This window comes from Caretta caretta, chromosome 1 (genome assembly GCF_965140235.1).
Source record: "Caretta caretta isolate rCarCar2 chromosome 1, rCarCar1.hap1, whole genome shotgun sequence".
In the NCBI taxonomy this organism is placed as follows: domain Eukaryota; kingdom Metazoa; phylum Chordata; order Testudines; family Cheloniidae; genus Caretta; species Caretta caretta.
In genome coordinates this window covers 126,466,980-126,490,603 of record NC_134206.1, presented here as the reverse complement: position 1 = coordinate 126,490,603, position 23,624 = coordinate 126,466,980, and the positions used below count along the sequence as shown (strand labels likewise).

Genomic DNA, 23,624 nt, shown 5'->3' with positions numbered 1-23,624 from the left:
ATATTGGTAGTGTATAGTGATGAACCAATGTCTTTATGTATATGCACCTGTCTCATTTAGCTTTGTTTTCTACTGTCTGCAGACTCCAGAGGAAGGAGCCTCCACATCCATCTATGCAGCTGTCTCACCAGAGCTGGAAGGAGTTGGTGGCATCTATCTTTACAATGAGCAAAGGACAAAATCTACTGATGTATCATATGATGAGGAGCTGCAGCGAAGGCTCTGGACTGAAAGCTGCAAGATGACTAGGATTTCTGATGTAGGTAGCAGAGATCTCTAAAAGTAGCCACTTCCAACGGGGTGAATGAAATGTGTCCAACAAGCATCCTTACCTGACTTCTTGCAGCATGAACCAGCATCCTGGAATTCACAGTTCAATCCCAAAGGCAAATGTGAACAGTGCTGCTTTTCACTTGAACCCATAGTCTGCTAGGGAGTCAAGGGGAAATATTCCCACAGAAATGTGTATAGGGTGGTTTTAAATCTAACCATCAGTTTTGTAATTATGATGTTTCGGTCTGTGATTAAAAAAGTCTTTAACCTTGTGCAGAATTGTGTTTTTCCCTTTTTATGTAACAAGAGGAGACTGTCCCTTGTGGGACTGTTATGTCTTAAAACCAGCTCTGCAAATCTTGCAAATATAACTTAATCCACTTTTTATCAGTTCTGGAAATTTAGGGTTTCTTTCCTTAAACTTCTTAAATCCTGCCAACACTTTATAATAAGTAACAGATTATTATAATTCATTCTTTTGTCCTTCATGATAATCACACTGTATCCATCACAGGAACTACAGTATAGTACAACACCCTTTACCCAGATGTTTCAGCAGAAACCAGATGCATTTAAAGAAAAGGACTTTAAGATAGGAGGGTGGGTTGGAAGGCTTAGAAAAATTGTTGAAAAACTGGAGAGGGTTCAGAGAAGAGCCACAAGAATACTTAAAGGATTAGACAATATGCCTTACAGTGATAGACTCAAGAGACACAAAGGAAATTAGGCACCTAAGCCCCAGACTGAGGAACCGAAGTCCCAGTTTTAGGCTCCACTGCAATCCACAAAACTTCTCCTGAACGCTGTAGGCGCCTAAACTCACTCAGTGCCTAAGTAAAAGTCCCCCACACCTATGTTTCTGCATCTAAGCATGTGCCCTGCTGCCTCACCCTAGGTATCTGGGGGACTATTGCCCACCCAAGCCCCAGAGTAATCCACAAACCCAGGGAAGATAGGTGCTCTGATGGGTGTTGGTGCCACCAGTGGTGCCCATCTTCTTCCTGTTAGCCCTATGGTTAGACCACTTGCCTGGGATGTGGGAGGCCCTGGTTCAATTCCCCCCTGCTCTGCCTGAAGGGGAGAAAGAGGTGGAAGACCTCAGTTCAAATTCTCAGTGGTGCTCTAAACATGGGGCTATGGGATATTCTGATGTGGGATGCCTTCAACCTCTCCTGTTGAAGCTGCTCCACTGTGGATAAATAATGATAGATGACTGATTAAAGCAGAGGGACTGGACCCAGGGTTTCCTACCTCCCAAGTGGGTGGACTAACCACTGAACTATAGAGTCATTCTCTCTGTCTCTCACCCAGTGATTGAGTATTTAGTGGAACAGTCAACCTCAAGATACGTGATTTTTGGTTAACAAGAGGTTGGTAAATGCCTGGTGTATTTATGTTGCCTGTCTGATACATCCACTGAGCAGAATCTCAAAGGGATGGGTTTTTTTGTTTGTTTTGTTTTAAGAAAGTTTTATCCCTTATGGTTACAAAGAAAACCTTTCCAGTGTGAACTGAGTGTTGTCTCCAGACAGCCTGAACCCTGACTCTTTTAGTGGTGTGTACTCCACCCTACTCCCACCTCATGAATCATATCTCAAAAGCAAAATTATGACACTTCAAATATCAGCAATATTTCATTACTCATTTTTTAGTGGCTGGGATGAGAAGGGGGTGGGCGTGAAGGTCACACTGGGGGATTGGGAGTTGCTGAAGGAAATGAACTACAGAAAAAAGAAAGGGGAGTCACAATAACAAGTAAGAGAGAGAAAGGAGAATGGGAAAAGAAAACTGTCAGAGGGCAGAAATGTCTGGTCCCAAAGAGGATCATATTTTCCCTCTGGGCTGTGAGAGGTGTGATTTAGCCCTGGGTGTTTTCATTTATTATTTGCAATGGTTAGCAGCAGGCAATTTATCATCCAGTCACTGTAGCACTTTCCCTATGTCACTGGCTGATTTTTTTTGGAAGGGAATGTAGTGCTTGTGAAATGTCACAGACTGACACGTTGGGAACTAAATTCCTCTCTTTATTCACAGATCAGGCACAGGATGCAGTGGAGGGTGTTAGCTAGCCAGCATTTTATATTGCAATATTGTTCCCACAATTGTTCTCATTGTTGGCAGAAGTACTTGCTGAATTTACATATAACAGAAGGGACCATATGAATCCCCATTGTAACTCCACTGAAGCCTGATGAGTTTTCCGCATGGTGACCAGGAGACTGCAAAATATTTATCTTCAAGGGAAATTCTTTCCCCATATCAAATTTTAAAAGTTATTTTAAGATGCTTTAAAATAATAGAACTTCAGTTGGGATTGTTGTTCTCAAATAATTTCAAAGTTTGGTTTATATTGTACTTGGAATCTCTAGCTCGTGCTTCCACTTGCTCTTTCAGATGGGAGAAGGCTTCTCCAATTAGAGGAGCTCCTAGAGGGGTATGATGGGCAGAGTCCTTGCTGATTGGCAGGTACTTTGCCTGTAGTATAGGACTGTTTCTTTGTGCTTCTCTTTCTATGGCCTGCTGTAGAGGATTCCCAAATTTCATAGGCTGATGGACCTGGCAGACTTCCAGCTGCAAACAGGAAAGGTGGGGGCACGGACACAAGCTGATCTGACAATTGCCTGAATAAAGACAGGTTTCAGAGTAGCAGCCATGTTAGTCTGTATTCGCAAAAAGAAAAGGAGTACTTGTGGCACCTTAGAGACTAACCAATTTATTTGAGCATAAGCTTTCGTGAGCTACAGCATCCGATGAAGTGAGCTGTAGCTCACGAAAGCTCGTGCTCAAATAAATTGGTTAGTCTCTAAGGTGCCACAAGTCCTCCTTTTCTTTTTGCCTGAAAAAAGTCATTCTCTTTGTCTCTCACCCAGTGACTAAGTATTTGGGACTTGTCTACACTGGCAAGTTTCTGCACAGGAAAGCAGCTTTTTGCGCTCCGACGGCAGACGCACTGCCAAGCCACTTTGTGCGCAGAAACTCCTCAGTTGCAGCGCTGCAAAAAACCCGCCTCGCCGAGAGTCGTAAGGCTCTTTGCGCAGAGGCTCCAGCACTCTATTGCCAGTGTAGACACTTGATTGCTTTCTGCCCTGTAATTGGCCTTTGGAGCTGTCCTATAATGCCTCAAGGGACCGCTCTGTTCATTGTTTTGAACTCGGCTGCTGCGGAGACATGCGCCCCTCCCCTTTCAAAGCACCGTTTCTGACAGCCCTTGTGTGCTGTGCTGATCTGCTCCGCGACACAAAACAAACCATGAATGTGGAATGCTCGCGCTGTTGAACACAGAGGGAGGGGTGTGTGTGTGAGAGAGAGAGAAAGAAAGAGAGAGAGATTGCTGTGCAGAGAGCCCAGAGAGGGAGGCGGGGGCTGGTAGGGTTTCCCCCTGCCCCTGCCTCAGGACAGGTTGCTTCATGCCACTGTCTGAACTTACAAGACAGCATGCTGACACACTCTCTGTCCCCCAAAACACACTTCCCTCTCCATACACACACACACTCTCTGTCACACACTCTGCCCCCCCCCCCACACACACACTTCAGTTGAAAAGCAGCTGGCAATGTAGTAGGATGCCCATGGAACAATGGGTTTGGGAAACCTGCATCATGTGACGCTGTACCTGCCCCATGAGGCACTGCAAACCCTTCCCAAAGCATCCTGCAGCCAGTTGCACAGTGGGATAGCTACCCACAGTGCACTGCTCTCTTTGCTGTTGCAAGAACTGCTAATGTGGATGCGCTCTAGCGTCCCAATGCGGTTTAATTCCAGCATTTTAATAAAAGTGGTATAACTTGTGGCGCAGAAACTTGCCAGTGTAGACATACCCGTAGTGGAACAGTCAATCTCAAGATAAGTGATTTTTGGGGAGGTGGAGCAGGAGGATTTCAGCTCTTCAGTAGCCCAGCCCCTTCCCCAGTCCAGATTTTTGCGCTTTCTCTTCCTCATGGTACTGGCAGCTTCATATTTCCCCAAACACTCCTTGCCACTTTGGGCAAGAGAATAGCTGAGGACTTTGGGAGGTGCTCTGATGCTACTTCCCCATCTTCATCAGGTGATGGCATCATTAGAGATGGGATTGCTTTCACTTGACTGGTAGCAGCAGATCTGGACATTACACTGATGCTATTTTAGACACAGGATGCAATGACTGTTTCCCCAAAAATAAAGAGCTTGGCAGCTTTTGCTATTGGCAGTAAAACCTTTCACATTTACAACATTGCCTTTGATAAAACAGTCTTCTGATTTTGTAAACCCGTAAGCTTTCAATTGAAGAGTTCAATGGTTTTCTTTCATAAAGATGGATGGTTAGTTTCCAAATAGAGCTGTGATCCCTCCTTTTATACATGCCTCAAAATCCTTTTCCAGCTCCTGTGACAACGCCTTGGAAGTATCATGGTAGCTGACACTCTGGGGTATATTTTGGTCCGGGGTGATGGAGCCATTTTTACTGTGAGGGTGCTGAGAGCCATTGAACTAAACTGTAAACCCTGGATATGATGGAAATCATTTCAAGCCAGGGGTGCTGCAGCACCCCTAGTTTCCAGCACCTATATTTTGGTGTGAGTCTCCCAGAGAGAAAAGTCAGGGTATAAGTGATGGACCCACAAGAGAGGAGAAAGGGAGGTGTCCTGCTGCCTGACTCTGGAGAGCAATGCACTATATCTCGACTTTAAGGCCAGAAGGGACCATGATCATCTACTCTGACCTCCTGCACATTCCAGGCCACAGAACCTCACCCACCCACTCCTGTAATGGACCCCTGACCTCTGGCTGAGTTACTGAAGTCCTCCAATCATGATTTTAAACCTTCCAGTTACAAAGAATCTACCATTTACTCTAATTCAAACCAGCAAGTCGCATGTGCCCCATGCTGCAGAGGAAGCCAAAAACAAACCAACCAACCAACCCTAGGATCACTGTCAATCTGGCCTGACGGGAAATTTTGTTTCTTCCTGACCCCAAATATGGTGATCAGTTAGATCCTGATGGTCCCATGAGCCAGACACCTGGGAAAGAATTCTCTATAGTAACTCAGAGGACTCCCCACCTAGTGTCCCAGCTCCAGCCATTGGAGGTATTTGCTAATAGCAGTCATGGATGGGCCATATGCCATTCTAGACAATCTCATCATACCATCCACTCCGTAAAATTACCAAGCTCAGTCTTGAAGCCAGTTAGGTTTTTTGCCCCCACTGCTCCTCTTGGAAGGCTGTTCTAGAACTTCACTTCTCTGATGGTTACAAACCTTTGTCTGATTTCACCCATAAACTTGATGATGGGCCAGTTTATATCCATTTGCTCTTCTGCCAACATTGGCCCTTAACATTGGTCATCTCCCTCCTTGGTGTTTATTGTTCTGATATATATATATGGGGGGGGCATTCATATCTCCCCTCTGCCTTCATTTTGTTCGGCTAAACAATCCAAGCTCCTACAGTTTCCTCTCATAAGGTAGGTTCTCCATTCCTCTGATCATCCTAGTGGCCCTTCTCTTGAAGAGAAAGCTGGGGAACAAGAAACCACCGCAGGCAAGTCCCAGCCGGGCAAGGAGACAGAAAAATTATGTTGAATCTCTAGCTGCAGCAAAATGGTAAATCCCTTGGCAAAATTCTCCATTTCATGGTATCATGAAAAAACTCAGATTCCATGGGCACAGAATTGCAAAATCCACAGGGCATTGATTTAGATGAATAGTTCAGTTCACACCTCTTAGAGCTATTGTTTCTGCTTGTTTGCAGGTTCAGGCATGTATCACTACATCAGTTTATATTTGGTCCATTTCTACCAGTGCCTAATTGAAAAAGGCAGTGACTTTACCTTGACATGTCTAAATAAGGCACCCAAATACCACAATGATGGGCACCAATAAAGAAACTAGATCAAAAGAAATTGAGGATGGACTAGAAAAAAGTGGATCTGATACAACACTTGTATTACTTCCGTTTTATGTGACTGTGACTCCATTTAGCGTAATACAGTATTGCATCAGCCTCAGTAGCTGTAATATACATCCTCCAAAACTGTAACTTTGCTCAGAGGTGTCGTGTCTGGGGCATAGGTGGTCACAGATAATGGCTGGAGCAGAAGTCAGGCCTAGTGATTGAAGGAGGAGTTGGGAGCCAGGAACCAGAGCCAGTGGTCAGAGGAAGAGTTGGGAACTAGCAGTCAAGCCAAGGGTCATGCTTAACTTAAAGCCGGAGACAGGAGCAGACAGCAAACCAGGGCTGAAGCAGAACAGGGATGAGACTGGGATCAAGGCAGGCACAGAAGTGATCACAACTATGGGCATACACACTGAGCAGTCAGCAATCTGCTGATGTTGAGTTTAAAAGCATGCCTGCTTGACTTCTGTCAGCCAGTCAGGTGGGCTAGCAAATCAGTCGGTCCTACCACAACTCAGCAGAGCCCTTTAATCTGCTTGGAGGCTGGGCTCACTAGTCCTCAGGCTCAACTGAAGGAGCTCACTCCTGTCAAGAGGTTTGATTGAGCAGTACTTTAAGCTGTTTTTACAAATAACATTTTGTTAAACTGAAGTTAAGGTTGCGATCACAGATAAGTAATTGAAGGGTAAAAACATAGCACTGATGTAATCTCCAGAACCATCTATTGTTATTAGAAGTAGTAGTATTGTAGAACCTGGGAGTCCCAGCCATGGACCAGGACCCCATTGTGCCACGAACTGTACAAATATAGGACAAAAAGACAGTCCATACCCCAAAGTGCTTACAATCCAGAAAGACAGTTGGGGGAGTACAAGTCAAAAATGAGCCAGTACTGGCCAACATGATAGGCAGTGGTCTCAGCACACCAGGGGCAAACAGTCATTACAAATCTAAGCACACATTTTAAAAAAAATTTAAACATATTAAGGAACAGAAATGCACAGCTAAGGTACTCAAATAACCTTAACTGTGCCCTGTAATGACATCATGCCATAAATATACAATTATAATTAGTTTATAGTAGTGTTTATAGTTCTAGATTAATTAAACTGATTTTTAAAGTCACATTAGGTTATTTTCTTTTCTTTTTCTTCCTCATGGTGTCATATTCTCTATGCTGTTAGGGGCACCTATATTAACTGAGGGCAATTTGGCTTCATGCCTATTAAGGATAATGGGAGGCAGATGCCATTTGGAAGAGGGCAACTGTGTCTTCAGTCCCTTTGAAAACAATAGGAGATGGCAGCCCTTTTTAAAGTAAACAATTTCTTCATGGAATTCTCTATAAAAGATTGTTATTTGTCAGCTCCCATTGAATAAGCAACTTTCAGTTATAAAGAATAACAGCAAAAAATGATTTTTTATAAGGAATTTTTATAAGGAAAAAAATTGCCATCCGCACAAGCTTTCAGTGAATTTTAACTAGGTTTAAATTTGAAGCGTCGGAATTATTATTTAATTACTGAGATTATTCAGGACAAAAGAAAACGGGTCTGACACAGGGTGCTAAATTTCTTAACAGACCTCTTTATAAACATTTTAACTCTGAAACTAACTAATTCTTTTGTAAATTCTCAGAAAAATAATTCTATACTCAAAGAATTAGTGCTGTCATTTCAGAGGCTACACTGTGTTCTTCATGCATAATGAAATGGTTCATATATAACAAAATGTTTTAATCCCTGCTTAATTGCAAAACTCATGTCAGCCATAGCTATATAAACTCAAGCAGCATTTCCATAATATAATTTTATATATAACTGACCTTTTTGCTGTTCATTAATGAAGAGAGAGTGTGTAAATACTGAACTAACTTTATATATATAACTAATGAATGTACTTTATACTTCAATTATTTTGCACATCTATCAAATTGCTTTCATAGATGACCAGAACTATGTATGCTACAGTCACAAAAGATAGTCTTTAGGACTGAGCATCAGGTTTATAGAGGTCTGGTACTAATGTAAGGCACAGCTAGCCGTAAACACACTAACACTTCACAAATCCCCATACTGAAAAGGCAGTCATCTTCAAGCAAGGAATGACTCTTGTACCCTTCTGGCCTTAGATTATTCCTGCTCATTACATGACATTACTTATGCTCCAGCAGCTACATGGGAGACACAGAAAAGTTAACATTTCTTTGCTGCATGAGCTCTTCAACTCACGTGGGATAGAAAAGTCTGAGATTTCCGATAAATAATTTTAAAAAGGACAAAGGTGGATGAAATAAGAGCATCAGCACATTGACATTTCTGAGGCTACCCACATGGTCATTGCAGAACTGAAGCATATTGCATGGTACCATCTCACAGAGGCAGGTAAGTCACTTTTTAAAAAAATCAGTATTATTTGATTTTCCAACTATAATTTATTTACACTTTAAAAAAAACAAAAACCCAAAGTAGCTCCATGCTGCAGTAGGACTCTCTGGTGAATGAACACATAGCCTGGTGCCTGGTGGACACCACATAAGACCACTTGTAATGTGCTGACCACCATAGACCCTATCAGAAAAAAAATGAAGTCCCAGGTTTGTGCTGAATGGCTTTCTCAGCCTGCCATATTGAGGGCTCTAGCGCATACTTTTCCATGTCACCTGTTAAGTCGTTTTAAGTATTGTTCACAGAAGAATACTCAGCAGATTTCTTCTAGGCAAAGGAGATAGATTAATTTTAAGGTGATGAGTGAAAGGAGCAGAATGGGTGCTGTACATTTTTAATATTTTTAGGTGAATGTAGTGCTCCCAAAAGGTCTCAGAATAATATCCTTGAAGACTAATGTCTCCCATGTATCCACAAAGCAGATAGCACAAATTCTGAACTAGAATAGTGAGTCCCTTACTGGAATAGCATAAAAAGCCATGAAAATATGTCTGATTCATAGTTTAGTAATACCTAGACACCTCCGTGATATAAGGCTCCATGGTATTTGGCACTATACACGCATATATTAGATGATTGCCTTTGCCCCAAAGATATTATAATCTGAAAGATCTACAATCAAAGGGTGTGTCTATGTGAACATTTACATCCTGGCAAGCTGGAATATAAATCTACCCAACTCTAGCATGCCACAGGCTAGCTGTTCATGTGGACCCTGCTGATGCACATTAACAGTTTGTGAATGCGTTTTGATCGAGTCCCATTTCAAAGAGGACTAGATCAAAGCACATTAACAAATGGTTACGTGCATCAGCAGGGTCTACATGGAGAATTAGTGACTTGGGAAAACAAATACATTAAAAATTCCCTGGAGTCTAATACTTCAGCCACAATTGCTTTGTTTATAACTTTATAACTTTTCTTGTTTCTCTCCTTCTTCCCCACCCTTTGCAGCTTGTCTGGGCTGGTATGCAGGTAAATGATTTCTTCCAAAGGTGACTGTCAAGGCCCATAAGGGGGCGGTCTTATCTAGTGGTCAGGGGTGGAGTTAGGGTTGTGTTCGGGAGTCACACCAAAAGTGAAAGCCAGAGTCAGAGTCGGAAACCATGCCAAGAGTTGGACTCTGAGCCACGCCAAGGATTAAGCTGGAGTCAGAAGTCATGCTAACAGTCAAAGATAGAGTCAGCAGGGGATCAAGATGAGGAACAAGGAGCAGGGTGTGGTAGCAGCAGTGGGGATGAGGCATGGTAACAGGAACAAGGAGAGTCAGCAGGAGCCAGGAACATGGATTTGGTATCGGGTGTCTAGACAGCAGTAGGCCTAGCAAATAATTGTTCAGATGGGGGTGAAAAAGGAAGCTTTATACCCTGTGGTGTTAGGGTTGCCACCTTTCTAATTGCTAGTAACTGAACCCCGAGGCCCTAGCCCTGCCCCACCTATTCCCCCCAAGACTCTCCCCCTGCTCTGCCTCTTCCCCGAGGCTCCGCCCCCGTTCTGTCTCTCCTCCAAGGCCCCGCCCCCATTGCTCGCTTCTCTGCCCCGCTCCCCACTGTCGCTCGCTGGATCATCTCAAGGAACCTGCCTATAGCCTGCTGAGCAGGGGCTGGCCTGGGCTAATGATCTGGTGCCTCTCTCTCCTCATAGTAACTGGGCTTTTGGTTCAGTTGCCGTTTAGGGTTGCCAGGCCCCTGAAAACTGGGCACTTGGCAACCCTAAATGGCACCCGGACATAGAAGCCGAAAACCAGATTGTCCGTGTAAAACCGAGACAGGTGGGAACCCTAGGTAGGTTCCAATCAGCAGTCTGCTTCTAGCCACCTGACTTTTCTGAGTCAGCAGGTGTGGCCTCTGGTGGTGGGGCATTAGCTGCGGTTTCTTCATCTGACCTTGCAGTGTGGTGATGCAGAAGGCAAGGATCTTGCTTTGCAATCTTTCAGGGCTGCGTTTGAGACCTGTGGCACCTGACATTGACAGAAACAAGGTTTTATACTGTACATCAGCCTGGCATGACAACACTCAGCATGACCCTCAGAATTCCCTCTTTGCTGTGTTGAGTCCTCTTCCTCAGAGACTAAATTCTGGTTGAAAGGGTACCACCTTTCCTTTCTGGAAGAGAATTATTTTTTACACAATTCTGTACCGTATTTCCCACAGTATCTAGGTAATACAGAACTCCTTAATTCTAGCCTTGCCATATTATGGTAACACAGCAGAAAGTTGCACTGCTGATATTTCAGCTCCTCCTTATTCTCTAGAGAGCACTGAAAGTAGAGTGGCCATCCTGAAGGAAATTCCAACATTCTGAAACTTCCTTTCATCTGAAAGCAGGATGACAAGTTGAAAATTTGAAAGTTACCATGGAACAGAAGTTCTGAAATATCTTGATTTGGTTTGATAATGTTTCATTTTGATAATGTCAAAAATTAGACATTATAATGTTATACATTTAATATTTTACATTATAATAGTTGTATAATATTAACATTGATTACAAGCTTTAAAAAAGGTTTTGAAAATTAAACATAAAAACAAATTGTGAAAGTCAAAACAACATTCCACTTCAATTCAAATTGTTCAGAGTTGATGCAGTCCCATAAAACACTGAGATCTAGATGAAACAGCATGGAAAACGGTTGTATTGAAACAAAATGTACCAGCTCTAACTTGAAGCCTTTAAGGAAAGGCAATGCTATGTCCTTCATACCTGTTCTGAAAATAAAAATCTTCACCTTTAATTCTTGGTTGGAGGAGATTTTTCCATCAACAGAGGGAAGGATTAATTACACAGAAGTCCTTCTACAATACAGTTGATTCCATGGCCTCATCTCTTCTGCTGCTGTTGCTGAAACCTATCCGAGACATGGTAAGGATAAGGATGAGGTAAATGTTTTTCTCGTAACCACATATATATTTTTCTCTTGTTCCTGCTATAAAGTCTACATCCAAAACATAGAAAGAAAACAAGATGGGGGACTCCAGAGGCTACTGTGAGGGGAAATGGTGCATACAATGTATAGAGAAAAACCAAAGCAGCGATCCAAATCTTAACCAGACCAAACATGTCTCATCCCTGCTGTGTTCGGTCTTCAGAGTTCTGTGAAACTCTGTCTAATGCCCTCCTTAGGTAACTCCGAAGGTCACAAAGCCTGCTGTCTGCAACGTGAGAGATAATTTAAGTTCCAGCTATTAGGGGATGTGCCTTAAATGACTCTTTCTTTTATACTTTTTTTTTTTCATTTTCTACACTCTTCTAACCATAATTTCCCAATAGATGGTAACACACAGTGATTGCAATCTTCATCTTAGCTGAAAAGGTCAGATTCTTAGTGATGGCACTTTTAAAACTTCATCAGCTTAATTCATTTGCAAATACAGAGAACATCGTTTAGGTTTTATTTCAAAAACTCTCCAGCTGGATAATGTACTCTGTGGCTTTATGCACATTGCAAGGCTGCAAAACTGTGCAGATATTGTGTTCTCACAAATCAAAAAGCAGATTTGGTTCATTTGTCAAACTAAATTAACTCGATTTCTATAATTTTGCATTTCCTGAAAATTCTTTAAAATGACATGACTTAATTCTAGTGACTGTATTAGATGTGTTAGGGAAAATTCATTCAGACACAGATTCTTCCTAAAGGCCCCAGTTCAGCAAAGTACTGAACCATGTGCGTATCTTTAAGGATACAAATTTAATGAGCCCATTCCTATTCAGCAAAACACTTTTAAGCACATTCTTAAAGTTAAGTGCATTCTTAAGTTCTTTGCTGAATCAGGACCTTAGTGCATATCACTGGAGTCAGGGAAAGGTTGACAGAGGATTGAATCACATTCAAGAAGGCAGGACATGCAGCAGAGATAGGAATTGATTAATCCAATATCCATATACAATTGGGAGGGACACACATCCACATGCTTGAAAGAGGCTGCCACAAATGCCAAAAGATGTTTTTCTTAACATTATCCCTCAGCCATTTACTTCACTACTGCAGTGTACTCAGTAAACCTTGCTGTCTGTATAACATTTGCAGATGAAAACACCAGGGACACTTACATATTTTTAAAAAATCACACTGATCCACTAGTAAATGTGTTACCACTACAAAAGCTTACTAGGGATAGAGATCACAGAGTGTGGTGAGAAGGCCTTCTGTTGGCAAAGTATTATAAATTGATTATTGTTATTTGCATGTACTTGATTATATACAGTATTACAAGAAAACTGAAAGATCTACGCCCATTTACTGCACAAGAATGAAGATTAGAGAGTAATTACTGTATGTCAATAGAAAATTGTTTATTTTCATGAATGGAAAATAAATTCAGGGCTGTTTGGACTTCAGATGTTAGAAATGGAGCTCATTTTCTGAATGCAGATGAATGAATAAATTTTCTTCCAATTTTTTCTTCCATTTTTAATAAGATTTTTGTTAACTAGATATGATATATTTCACTGAATGCTCAGCACTGAAGTGACCGAAGCTTTAGAATACACCTCTTGAGGTAAAATCCTAATTTGTTATTATTATTTCTTTAAAGGGATTTGTTTTCCTTCTAAAAACATAACTGTTTTGCCAAAAATCCCCAGCTGGCAGAATAGAAACATTTTTCTCTCCTGATTGCAAATTGCCACTGTTAAAATGCCATAGCAGTGGTGTTCAATACTAATTGCTTACAGCTGGCCTGGCTTTTAACTATCACTTTTTATTAAAATAACACTACATTCATAATGTTATATTTCCAATATAGCTTTTCCAATACTGAATGCAAATTATTAGACATATATGTCAGTTGCGTGTGTATTTTAGGGAGAATTGAGGCGTCTTGCTATTTGTTGAGGCCAAGCAAAATTCAAAAAGCCCCTTTTATGTTGGCCCAAATGCACTATGGACTTGATGCTGCAATATACTAAGCAATGTAGCCTGATCCAGAAAAAACACTTAAGCATATATGCATAAATGCATAAAATTAAACATGTGAGTAGTCCCACTAACAATGGAATGAGTAGTCCCACTGACAATGGATTATGTGTATTATTGGACTGGGCTAGAGTGCACAGCATCCTGCGTGATAGAGTCCTACGGCTGTTTTTTTCCTCTACCCTATCATTTGGGGCCCTACCAAATTCATGCCCATTAAAACGCATCATGGACCGTGAAATCTGGTCTCCCCCCCGTGAAATCTGGTATTTTGTGTGCTTTTACCCTATACTATACAGATTTCACGGGGGGAGACCAGCATTTCTCAAATTGGGGGTCCTGACCCAAAAGGGAATTGAAAGGGGGGGTCACAAGTTTATTTTAGGGTGGTGTTACAATATTGCCACCCTTATTTCACCAGGGAGGAGTATAAAAATATTGCTCGGGGATGCAGGAGTGAAATCAGGAAGGCCAAATCACACCTGGAGTTGCAGCTAGCAAGAGATGTTAAGAGTAACAAGAAGGGTTTCTTCAGGTATGTTAGCAACAAGAAGAAAGTCAAGGAAAATGTGGGCTCCTTACTGAATGAGGGAGGCAACCTAGTGACAGAGGATGTGGAAAAAGCTAATGTACTCAATGCTTTTTTTTGCCTCTGTCTTCACGAACTAGGTCAGCTCCCAGACTGCTGCACTGGGCAGCACAGCATGGGGAGGAGGTGACCAGCCCTCTGTGGAGAAAGAAGTGGTTCAGGACTATTTAGAAAAGCTGGACGAGCACAAGTCCATGGGGCCGGATGCGCTGCATCCGAGAGTGCTAAAGGAGTTGGCGGATGTGATTGCAGAGCCATTGGCCGTTATCTTTGAAAACTCATGGCGATCCGGGGAAGTCCCGGATAACTGGAAAAAGGCTAATGTAGTGCCCATCTTTAAAAAAGGGAAGAAGGAGGATCCTGAGAAGTACAGGCCAGTCAGCCTCCCCTCAGTCCCTGGAAAAATCATGGAACAGGTCCTCAAGGAATCAATTCTGAAGCACTTAGAGGAGAGGAAAGTGATCAGGAACAGTCAGCATGGATTCACCAAGGGCAAGTCATGCCTGACTAATCTAATTGCCTTCTACAATGAGATAACTGGCTCTGTGGATGAGGGGAAAGCGGTGGACGTGTTGTTCCTTGACTTTAGCAAAGCTTTTGACACGGTCTCCCACAGTATTCTTGCCAGCAAGTTAAAGAAGTATGGGCTGGATGAATGGACTATAAGGTGGATAGAAAGTTGGCTAGATGTCGGACTCAACGGGTAGTGATCAATGGCTCCATGTCTAGTTGGCAGCGGTATCAAGTGGAGTGCCCCAAGGGTCGGTCCTGGGGCCGGTTTTGTTCAATATCTTCATTAATGATCTGGAGGATGGTGTGGATTGCACCCTCAGCAAGTTTGCAGATGACAAAGAGAGGAGGAGAGGTAGATGTGCTGGAGGGTAGGGATAGGATACAGAGGGACCTAGACAAATTGGAGGATTGGGCCAAAAGAAATCTGATGAGGTTCAACAAGGACAAGTGCAGAGTCCTGCACTTAGGAGGGAAGAATCCCGTGCATAGCTACAGACTAGGGACCGAATGGCTCGGCAGCAGTTCTGCAGAAAAGGACCTAGGGGCATTGATCCTGCAAACACTGTGCTTAGTAATCTGCTGGTGGTCCGCAAGACATTTTGTTTACGTTGACTGTCTGCAGGGGCAGCTCCCCACAGCTCCCAGTGGCCGCAGTTCGCCATTCCCGGCCAATGGGAGCTGCGGGGGGCTGTGCCTGCTGAGGGTCAACATAAACAAAATGTCTCGCAGCCCACAGGCGGATTACCCTGATGGGCCGTGTGCTGAAATTTGCCGACCCCTGGCCTAGCACAAAGAGGTCCTGCAGTTACTTGAGACCTAAAGGCATTCCTGTCACACAGCTGATAAGTAATAATTAATAACAAGTTTCTCTGCTCCCCCTGGAAGGTACTGTCCTTAATGTAAGCTGTTCAGAGATTCTTCCTTAGTGGATGCTCTCCAGAGGTTATGCTCCCAACAGAAGTTAATAGTAGATTCAGTTTGCAGATACAGATTGCTTCCACCTTTTGTTTGGACTGGGCAGGAACACAGGTCTTCATTCTCTGGGTATAGCTCCATGCACACACTGTCACAGTTTGTACCAGTCCATTTAAGAATGTGAAGGAAGCCTCTGGGGCTCCATTATCCTGTTTTGGAAGACAATGAAGGAAGTGGTGTCAGAAAGGCAAGGAGTAGAGGATTTAGAAAGTCAGACTCAAATTGCTGTCTTTCTTTAGGGCCCCAGCACTAGTCTCCTAAGAGTAGAGTGAACTGGGGCTCCCCTCCCTGCCAGTAAATGGGAAACTCCTGGAAGTCAGTCCCACTGCCGCTGGGATTTGTACGCTACTCTGATAAGACATACTGGCGTGGAGGCAGGGTATAAAAGAAGCTTCCTTCCTTTCAGGAAAGAGACGATAGGAGGAATTGTAGCTGCTGAAAGTCTTTCCTAGAGACAGGGAAATATGTCTGGTTTGGGCCCTGGCTTTTGCTGGGGAAAAGAACAGCCTGGAAGGTTTATTTCATTCATTCAGAAAAAGTTCATCAACTTTTGAAAGGACTCTACAGACATGGCTTTTTTGTAGTTGTTGGTTGTTTGACCTTCTACACACACTTAAGGCACTAAAAATGCAGAAGACAACTCCACACTTAAGACAACTTGGACAGAAAAAAGGATTAACAAACATTAAAGATATAATACAAGATGATAGACTGGCCTCCTTCAATTACATGTGTAACGAATATCAGCTACTACTGTCTCATAGTTCCTTCTTTCAATGGTTGTGCTCAAGGATTCATGCAAGGATAGGGGACAACTGGTCTGTTTCAACTCTCACGCTCTAGAAAAACATGTTAAGAAATATATGGAAACAAAAGTCACTTTGTAGGAATTACTAATAAGTGGCTTAATACTTTGCATTACCCTCTCAATCTCAGCCTCAAAGAAAAATAGTAAGGCTAAGATATTTTTCCTATCACAACAGAAACCTGGGAGGATATCTGGCTTAATGGGAAAGATATTTGTAGTTCTTCATCCTTATGATTCTTCCAGAACAAGATATTAAACAGGTATTCTTGGACTTCAGAACATTTGTTTAAGGCTAGATTGTCAAGACACAGTGAATGTTAGAGATGCACATAGCCCCATGCCATCCTTTCACACAACCTCTCTATACCTGTCAAAAATACATGTATAAATCTGGATCACCATATTCAGTGCTCTCTCAAAACCTTTGTTTTGCTTTTTTTGCTTCTCCAAGCTTGTGTATTTTAGGAGTGAGGATCAATTGGTATTACCAGTTAACATTGAGAAATGGATTGCAGTAAGCGTTTTAGTGGCCAAAAGAGTTATTGTGAGAAAATGAAAAGGAGTACTTGTGGCACCTTAGAGACTAACCAATTTATTTGAGCATGAGCTTTCGTGAGCTACAGCTCACTTCATCAGATGCATACCGTGGAAACTGCAGCAGACTTTATATATACACAGAGAATATGAAACAATACCTCCTCCCACCCCACTGTCCTGCTGGTAATATTCCTTCCTCATACACAGACTGGCTTAGTGAACTGTCTACTACTGCATAAATGGGAAAAAATGACACTGTCTAATAGAAACATTTGGAAAAAATATGAGGATGGCTGGTCACATATGAAACTATTTCATACTTTTGCAGTTTAGTATCTATTAGGCTCTGATGTTCAGAGGTTATGGTCTCACTTACTTATCTATTTAGTCACTTTAACAGTTGGTGCCTTGCATGACTGCTACGAGTACAGGGCTTTTTTTGTTTGTTGGTTGGTTTGTTTCCAGCCTTTACAAATACTGAACTCTGAATTTTATTTCCATCTTGTGCAAGTATTTATGCATGTTTTGTTTCATTATGTAATTATATTTTATATAAAAACAATAAAAATATAGTTTAAAAGCCCCCATAAGCTCCGAGTATTCTTTATTGCTTGTGGTGAGCACGATGAGCCAGTAAGGTAGTCACAAGCCGTTCAGTGCACATGCCAGCACCGTGGTTTTGCCTGTCTCTGCTGCGCACATCCCTGTGTAGGGGAAGCCAGAATTTGGACCTTAGTCAGTTTTGCCATACACTATAGAAAATCAAGGTGGCACTGCTCAATTTGTAGTTGAAGGATCTGATTGAGAAATGTCTTCATTACAATCCAGTACATCAAAAATACTCCCTAAATACACAGACAGCACAGGAGAGGGTGCTGAACGCACACCGAACACTGCAAATATTATCATCAAGCAAAGAGCCACAGGGGAGTAATATGAAAGACTGACTAGGCATTAGTGTCTCCTGCTGTTGCTGACAATGTTAATCTAGCTCTTTTTTTGGGCGCCTTTGCTCCTCCTCTTCCTCCAAAGGCATACTAGACAACTGTAATTACAGATGGCACCTGTTGGATGGAACTGCTGCAATACCCAGATGTTAAATGCTTGAATATTTCCTGCAAGCATGGTACAGTGGTTGCCCTTAAAAACATTCAGTTTTTTCTTTGCAACTCGATAATGTTACCACAGTCTTTGCAGTAGACCCTATGCTTTCTGTGAGGGTGCTTAGATAATATTGTATGTATTCATGCATGTAAGGATATGTAGTTACAAGGACAATGGAAAAAAGTTTTGTTTGACTGCTCTGTACAGGCCTTATGTGCTGGCTATTCCATTGGCAACAGTGTTGGCTCTGCCAAAATCTTGTCATGAAGAAAATACAACGGAACTGCCATCCTTTTTGCCACAGTAAGCATGTTAGTGGAAAAAAATCTTTCATGAATACTCATGAGATCCAGGTCAAGATCATATTACTGTGATAAGGAGTCATTTCAAATCATATAAGCTTCTAATGTGAAAATTTCCAATCTTATCTCTTATTATTTTCCAAAAGTGTATGAGAGACCGTTAATAAGATTCTCTGGTGCTTCCAACCCACTCCCCATTCTCTGCACTGAGCAAAGGGAGAATCTAGCCCAGTGTGTAAATTGTAATGGAAAAGAGCCACAGTATAATCCTAGCATGGTATCCTTAAATTACAGCGCTATGTTTGTCTTGGAGCTTTGCATCCAGACATGATAAAAGCAACTGGAACTTGTAGGGAGGAGCACAGGTTGCAGGAAGGAAGAGTTTGGAGGAGTCACCAAGAAGTCAATCTGTGTGCACGTGGCTAGAATGCTAGCTGTAGTTGCATTATCTCTGTAAACAGTTATCTTAATAAACTGCCAGTTTAGTTTTACAAGCATGGAATCCACTCATTTTAACCTAGCACTCGACATATGAAACAGTGATGATAATCTGTTGTGATTATAAGCACGGTAGGATATCACTCTGTAACTTTGTGTATATCTTACTCTATTCCCTGGTGAATCCGTTCTCTGGCGTCTTAAAGACTTATTCTCAAATCTAATTCTTTCCATTACATTGTGGTAGTATTGATTTAGCTTATCCCTACACAATCCTTAAGTGATGGGGTTTGGATCTAGCTTTGAGTGTATTTAGTGACAGCAATTCCACTATCCTTGACAGCTGTTTCCATAGCGGGAGATAAATGAAATGGAGGCTGATTACAATAGGAGGAAGAGAAGATAAAAATAAAGAGATAGGGGGTCTGGAAAGAAAAAAATGGGAGAGGGTTGGAATGGAGGAAAATGGTTTAAAAATAAGGAAGGGAAGAAATAAAAGAAAATAGAGGAGGATGGGAAACAGAGGGAGAACACAGCAGGAAGACGGAGAAATACAGCCCAGAAAATAAGTATGAATGACACTAACAAACTAAGGAATACAACAGGGGATAGCTGCAGAAAGGATACACCAGTGCCAAACAGAGAATGTAAGAGAGTGAAAAATATATGAAACAAGGCTCATGGAAGATGGGAGAAAGGAAATCTGCAGTGAGTTAGGACAGAAAAGACAGCTGAAGAAACAAACAAAGATTAAACAAAAAACAAACTGGAAGAAGGTGGTGTAAATAAAAAGCACAAACCAAATTTAAAAAGCTCAGCAAACTGATATCTATCACTAGCTGGAGAGAGATGTATTTTGCCTATTATAATTTTCAAGAAGCAGAAGCAAAAGGTTCTGATTGTTCCTTCCTTTATTCTTTGTCTTGTAAATATAACTCCTAAGCTTTTTGGGTTCATTCTGTTTAAATGTGTTAAGTAAAGATGACCACCATGAGGATGTCTAGGCATCAGCTTGAAAGCAGAGATATGAAGTGAGTTTTTCTCCCCACAACAATATCTCAGAGGTTTTGGGACCACACGGGTTTTACTGAAGAAACAACATTGTTTTACTTTGCATAAACAGCAAACCAAACTACACCCCGACTAGCAACTACTCGGGCCACATTTTTGAACTTGGGAACTAAAGTGAGGTACCTACATAGATATTTAGGGACTTAAATCAGCTGTAAGGTGTTCAGTGTGGATATTTAGGTGCCTAATTTTAGGTGCTCCATTTGAGAATGTGGCCCTAGCATGTGTGAGGCTCACCCTACTCTGAGGGTCCTTTCTTTTCTGTCCCTAAAGAAGCTGCTTATTCAATGCTAGCTAGCTTTCATCTGAGTGCATACTAAGTTCTGATTCACTACTTCATCCTGTACACCTGTGGGAGATCTCAGCAGGAATCTAACTGCCCACCTGCTGTTATTCCTATGGGATGTCTCCACCCTCTGCCAATACAGCACACACTCTGTGTTTAAATACAGTGATAAAGCAAACAAGGTCACATATTGAATCTTTTGCTCCTGCAATCTGAAGATCTTAAAAGAAGAGAAAATAAATTAATCACACACAGAATAATGAATCTCCTGAGCAACAGCAGACCTTTCCCTGCATGTACCCCAGGGCACAATCCAAATTTCTTCAGAGAGACTCTTTGATGACTAAAGGGATAATCATAAGAAAACCTGGTAAGTCATGGAAGCTGATTTTGAATTCTATATGTTGCATTTCTCACTGTTCTCTTTGAAATTTAGCTAGCAGGGATCAGAGAAAGTTTGTCCCATCCTAGTCCAGGAGATGAAGAAGGTTTTTCACCTCAGAGGAAAGAGATCTAAGGCTTGATTCTGAACTTGCTTACACCTGTGTAAACAAAGAGCTGCTCCGCTGAAATATATGGAGCTACATTGGTGTAAAACCAGTGTTACTGAAATCCTATTTTTTTTCACTCTGTGCTTAATATACACAAACACAACAGCTTCAATACTCCATAAATAATAAAATGTCGGAGGCTTTTCCATATGTCTGTCAGCCCAGCTTTTTCTTCCCCTTCACAGCTGTGGGAAAAAAATGTTTATATACGTGCATGACATGAAAGCCGCATCATTATTCTTACCTATGGACATAATGATTTTGGATGAAGATATCTACAGAATATCTGTGGTTTGTCAGCATCTGAGCATCTTTATCCCATGGGTGCTTGAACAAGAGCAGCCTCTGGCTCAGCGGTCAGATAGTCACTTGGTGTTATTCTGTGGGAGCTGTGTGACACTAGGTCCTGCTATTTTAAAGTTCTTTATAAAGGTACATTTCTATATTCTGTCACTCTGTTATGAATTCATAGCACAGGTGTAAGAGCTGCTACTAGATAAAATACTTCCGACAATGGGGGCATTCTCACTTAGCAACAATAGCCTTGTGAAAGAATTGAGCTGCCTTAAAGCTCAGAAGAATAGCAAGTATAGCCCTTGAGATATAGTGGGGTATTCAGAGTTTCTTTTGTAAACCTGCTTCCCCTTTTATGTGGGCGTTCTCAAGCCTACTGTTTTTGCCTCGAAAATAGAGTGTACTGGGAGTTCATGGACCACATTATGCTCTTTCATTGTTGAGAATGCTGAATACCTATCTCTGTACTGTTGTCAGACAAGTACAGCTGTGTCTGTATTCCAGTCATGTCCCTTTATCATCTATGCTGTTCTGCCCATCATCAGCACACAGGAAACTAGGGGAATTTAATTCTGTTTAAAAGTCTGTCACTGTGAATCACCGAGGGAAAAGGCAAATCGCTGGTCTCATTGCAGTATTCTGGTGCCAAAAAACCCCAGACCCTTGCAGTGGCAGAAAATCATTTGTGAGGATTATTGAGGTGCCACCTGTATCACTTCCTTGAGGCTCGAGGCAGGCATGCTAATGACTTATATATATAGAAACGCACACTCACACGTAAAGAGCATATTCAGAAAGGGAAGCTGGCACATATCTTTCTGACCCTGCCAGATTTTATTCATCAGAACTTCTGCATAACCAGTGCCTGCCGTCTGTGTCTATCAGATCTGTATATTTTCTTTAGGGTTTCTCTGTAGCTATTATGTGCAGTTTATTTGCCTGAACACTTCTTTCTTGTGGTTCAAAAAATGCATAATTTTGTATGGTCTTAAAGAAGCAAAGTATTCATAACATCGACATATATGATACAGGAGTGTTTTGTAAAGTTGTGACTTGTGTGTGAGGCTCTTCATCAAGTAATCATTGCTTGGATCTTCAGTATAGTTATGCAGCATATCCAGATTTACAGTAGCTGTACGATTTAGAATTGTCTAAGATCTCTGAGACTAAGATCAGTGATTTTAAAAGCCATACTCAGTGTAAAATTGAGCCTTGTGCCGAGGGCCAGCACAAGGCCCATGCACCATTTAAATTGCATGTGAATCCTCAAAATAAGGTTTAAGTGGGACTAAAGTAGTATATAGATGTACTGGCTTTCTGCATACAAGTGAATTTCACCCTCAGAGAAGGCATAGAGAAAATCTCCTTTTAATTAGGCCTGGTCTACAGTACGCGGTTATTTTGGAATTAGCCGAGTTACCTCAAAATAAAACTGGTTCCGTCCACATGACCAAACCAGTTTTTTCGATTTAAAGGGCTCTTTACTCCGATTTCTGTACTCCACCTCAGCAAGTGGAGTAGCGCTAAAATCGAGATCACAGTTCCGGGTTACAGGTACTGTGGATGCAATTTTAAGATACATTTTAGAGAACAAAGGGGACACTCTTTCTCAGTGAAACAGGCAATTCGTAGTACACAGCACATATTCTTTCTGTACAAGGTCTCATTTTGCCTCCTTTACTGAAGTGCCTGCAACTTTGGTGTGAGTAAGCCATCACATGCGGCCAGGCAACAGAATTCAGTTTGCAGGCAGCCTGCGGGCTCTCTGGGATGATCGCTGCACACAACACCCTCCCCCCCGCCACACACACACACACACCCCACGGGGCTCTGATGAGGCTCTGAGAAGGGATGAGCCCTTTAAACTAAACGTGAACAGCCCAGGGTGGCTGGGTTTCCCTCCACCCCCCACTGCGTGGCTCCGATCAAGCTCTCCCTTTTTCTCCTCCTGCAGCAGGTGCAAATGTTTCAATGCGGCCCCTATCTACTCTATCCCAGAGGCTGGTCCAGATTAGCAGGCAGAAAAAACAAACTTGGGACGACATGTTCACTGACCTCATGCATTCCTCCCGCGCTGATAGGGCCCAGTTGAATGTGTGGAGGCAAACAATTGCGGAGTCGCGTAAAGCGTTACATGAATATGAAGAGAGGAGGGACGTGCGCAATGAGAGCACGCAGGATGCTATGATCAAACTCATGGGGGAGCAAGCTGACATGCTCTGCTGTATGGTGGATCTAATGCGGGAAAGGCAGCAAGACCACACCACTGCCGCTGCAGCCCCTGAATAACCACCCTCCCTCCTCCCCAAGTTCCAGAGCCTCCTCACCCAGATGCCCAAGAACAGGGGGTGGGGGGAGGGGAGAGGCTACAGGGACCCACACAGTCAACCCCAGAGGATTGCACAAGCAGCAGAAATCTGGCATATCCTAAATTCTGATTTGGTTTCTGGACTTGTCCTTCCCTCCTCCTCCACCACCCTAACCCAATACCCCCCACCCCCATAGCTTCTGATTTCTCTCAATGTTTTGTGCAAAAAATAATAAAGAATGTTTTTTAAACAATTGTGACTTTATTTCCTTTAATATATATATAGGGAGCGGGTAACTTTAAGAGAAACAAACACAACTTTCACACCGTACCC

The 23,624-nt window shown here is 42.2% G+C and overlaps 1 protein-coding gene across 5 annotated transcripts in view; it reads left to right on the top strand.

The window, feature by feature from the left end:
- Nucleotides 1-545, top strand: part of DHRSX (dehydrogenase/reductase X-linked) — a 223,268-nt gene extending 222,723 nt beyond the window's left edge. For all 5 annotated transcript variants that reach the window (XM_048859796.2, XM_048859786.2, XM_075131084.1 and 2 more), the window contains one exon: nucleotides 83-545. In XM_048859796.2, the coding sequence (XP_048715753.2) occupies nucleotides 83-280 (198 nt within the window). In that variant the 3' untranslated portion in view covers nucleotides 281-545. The remainder of the gene's footprint in view (nucleotides 1-82) is intronic.
- The last annotated feature ends 23,079 nt before the right edge of the window (nucleotides 546-23,624 follow it).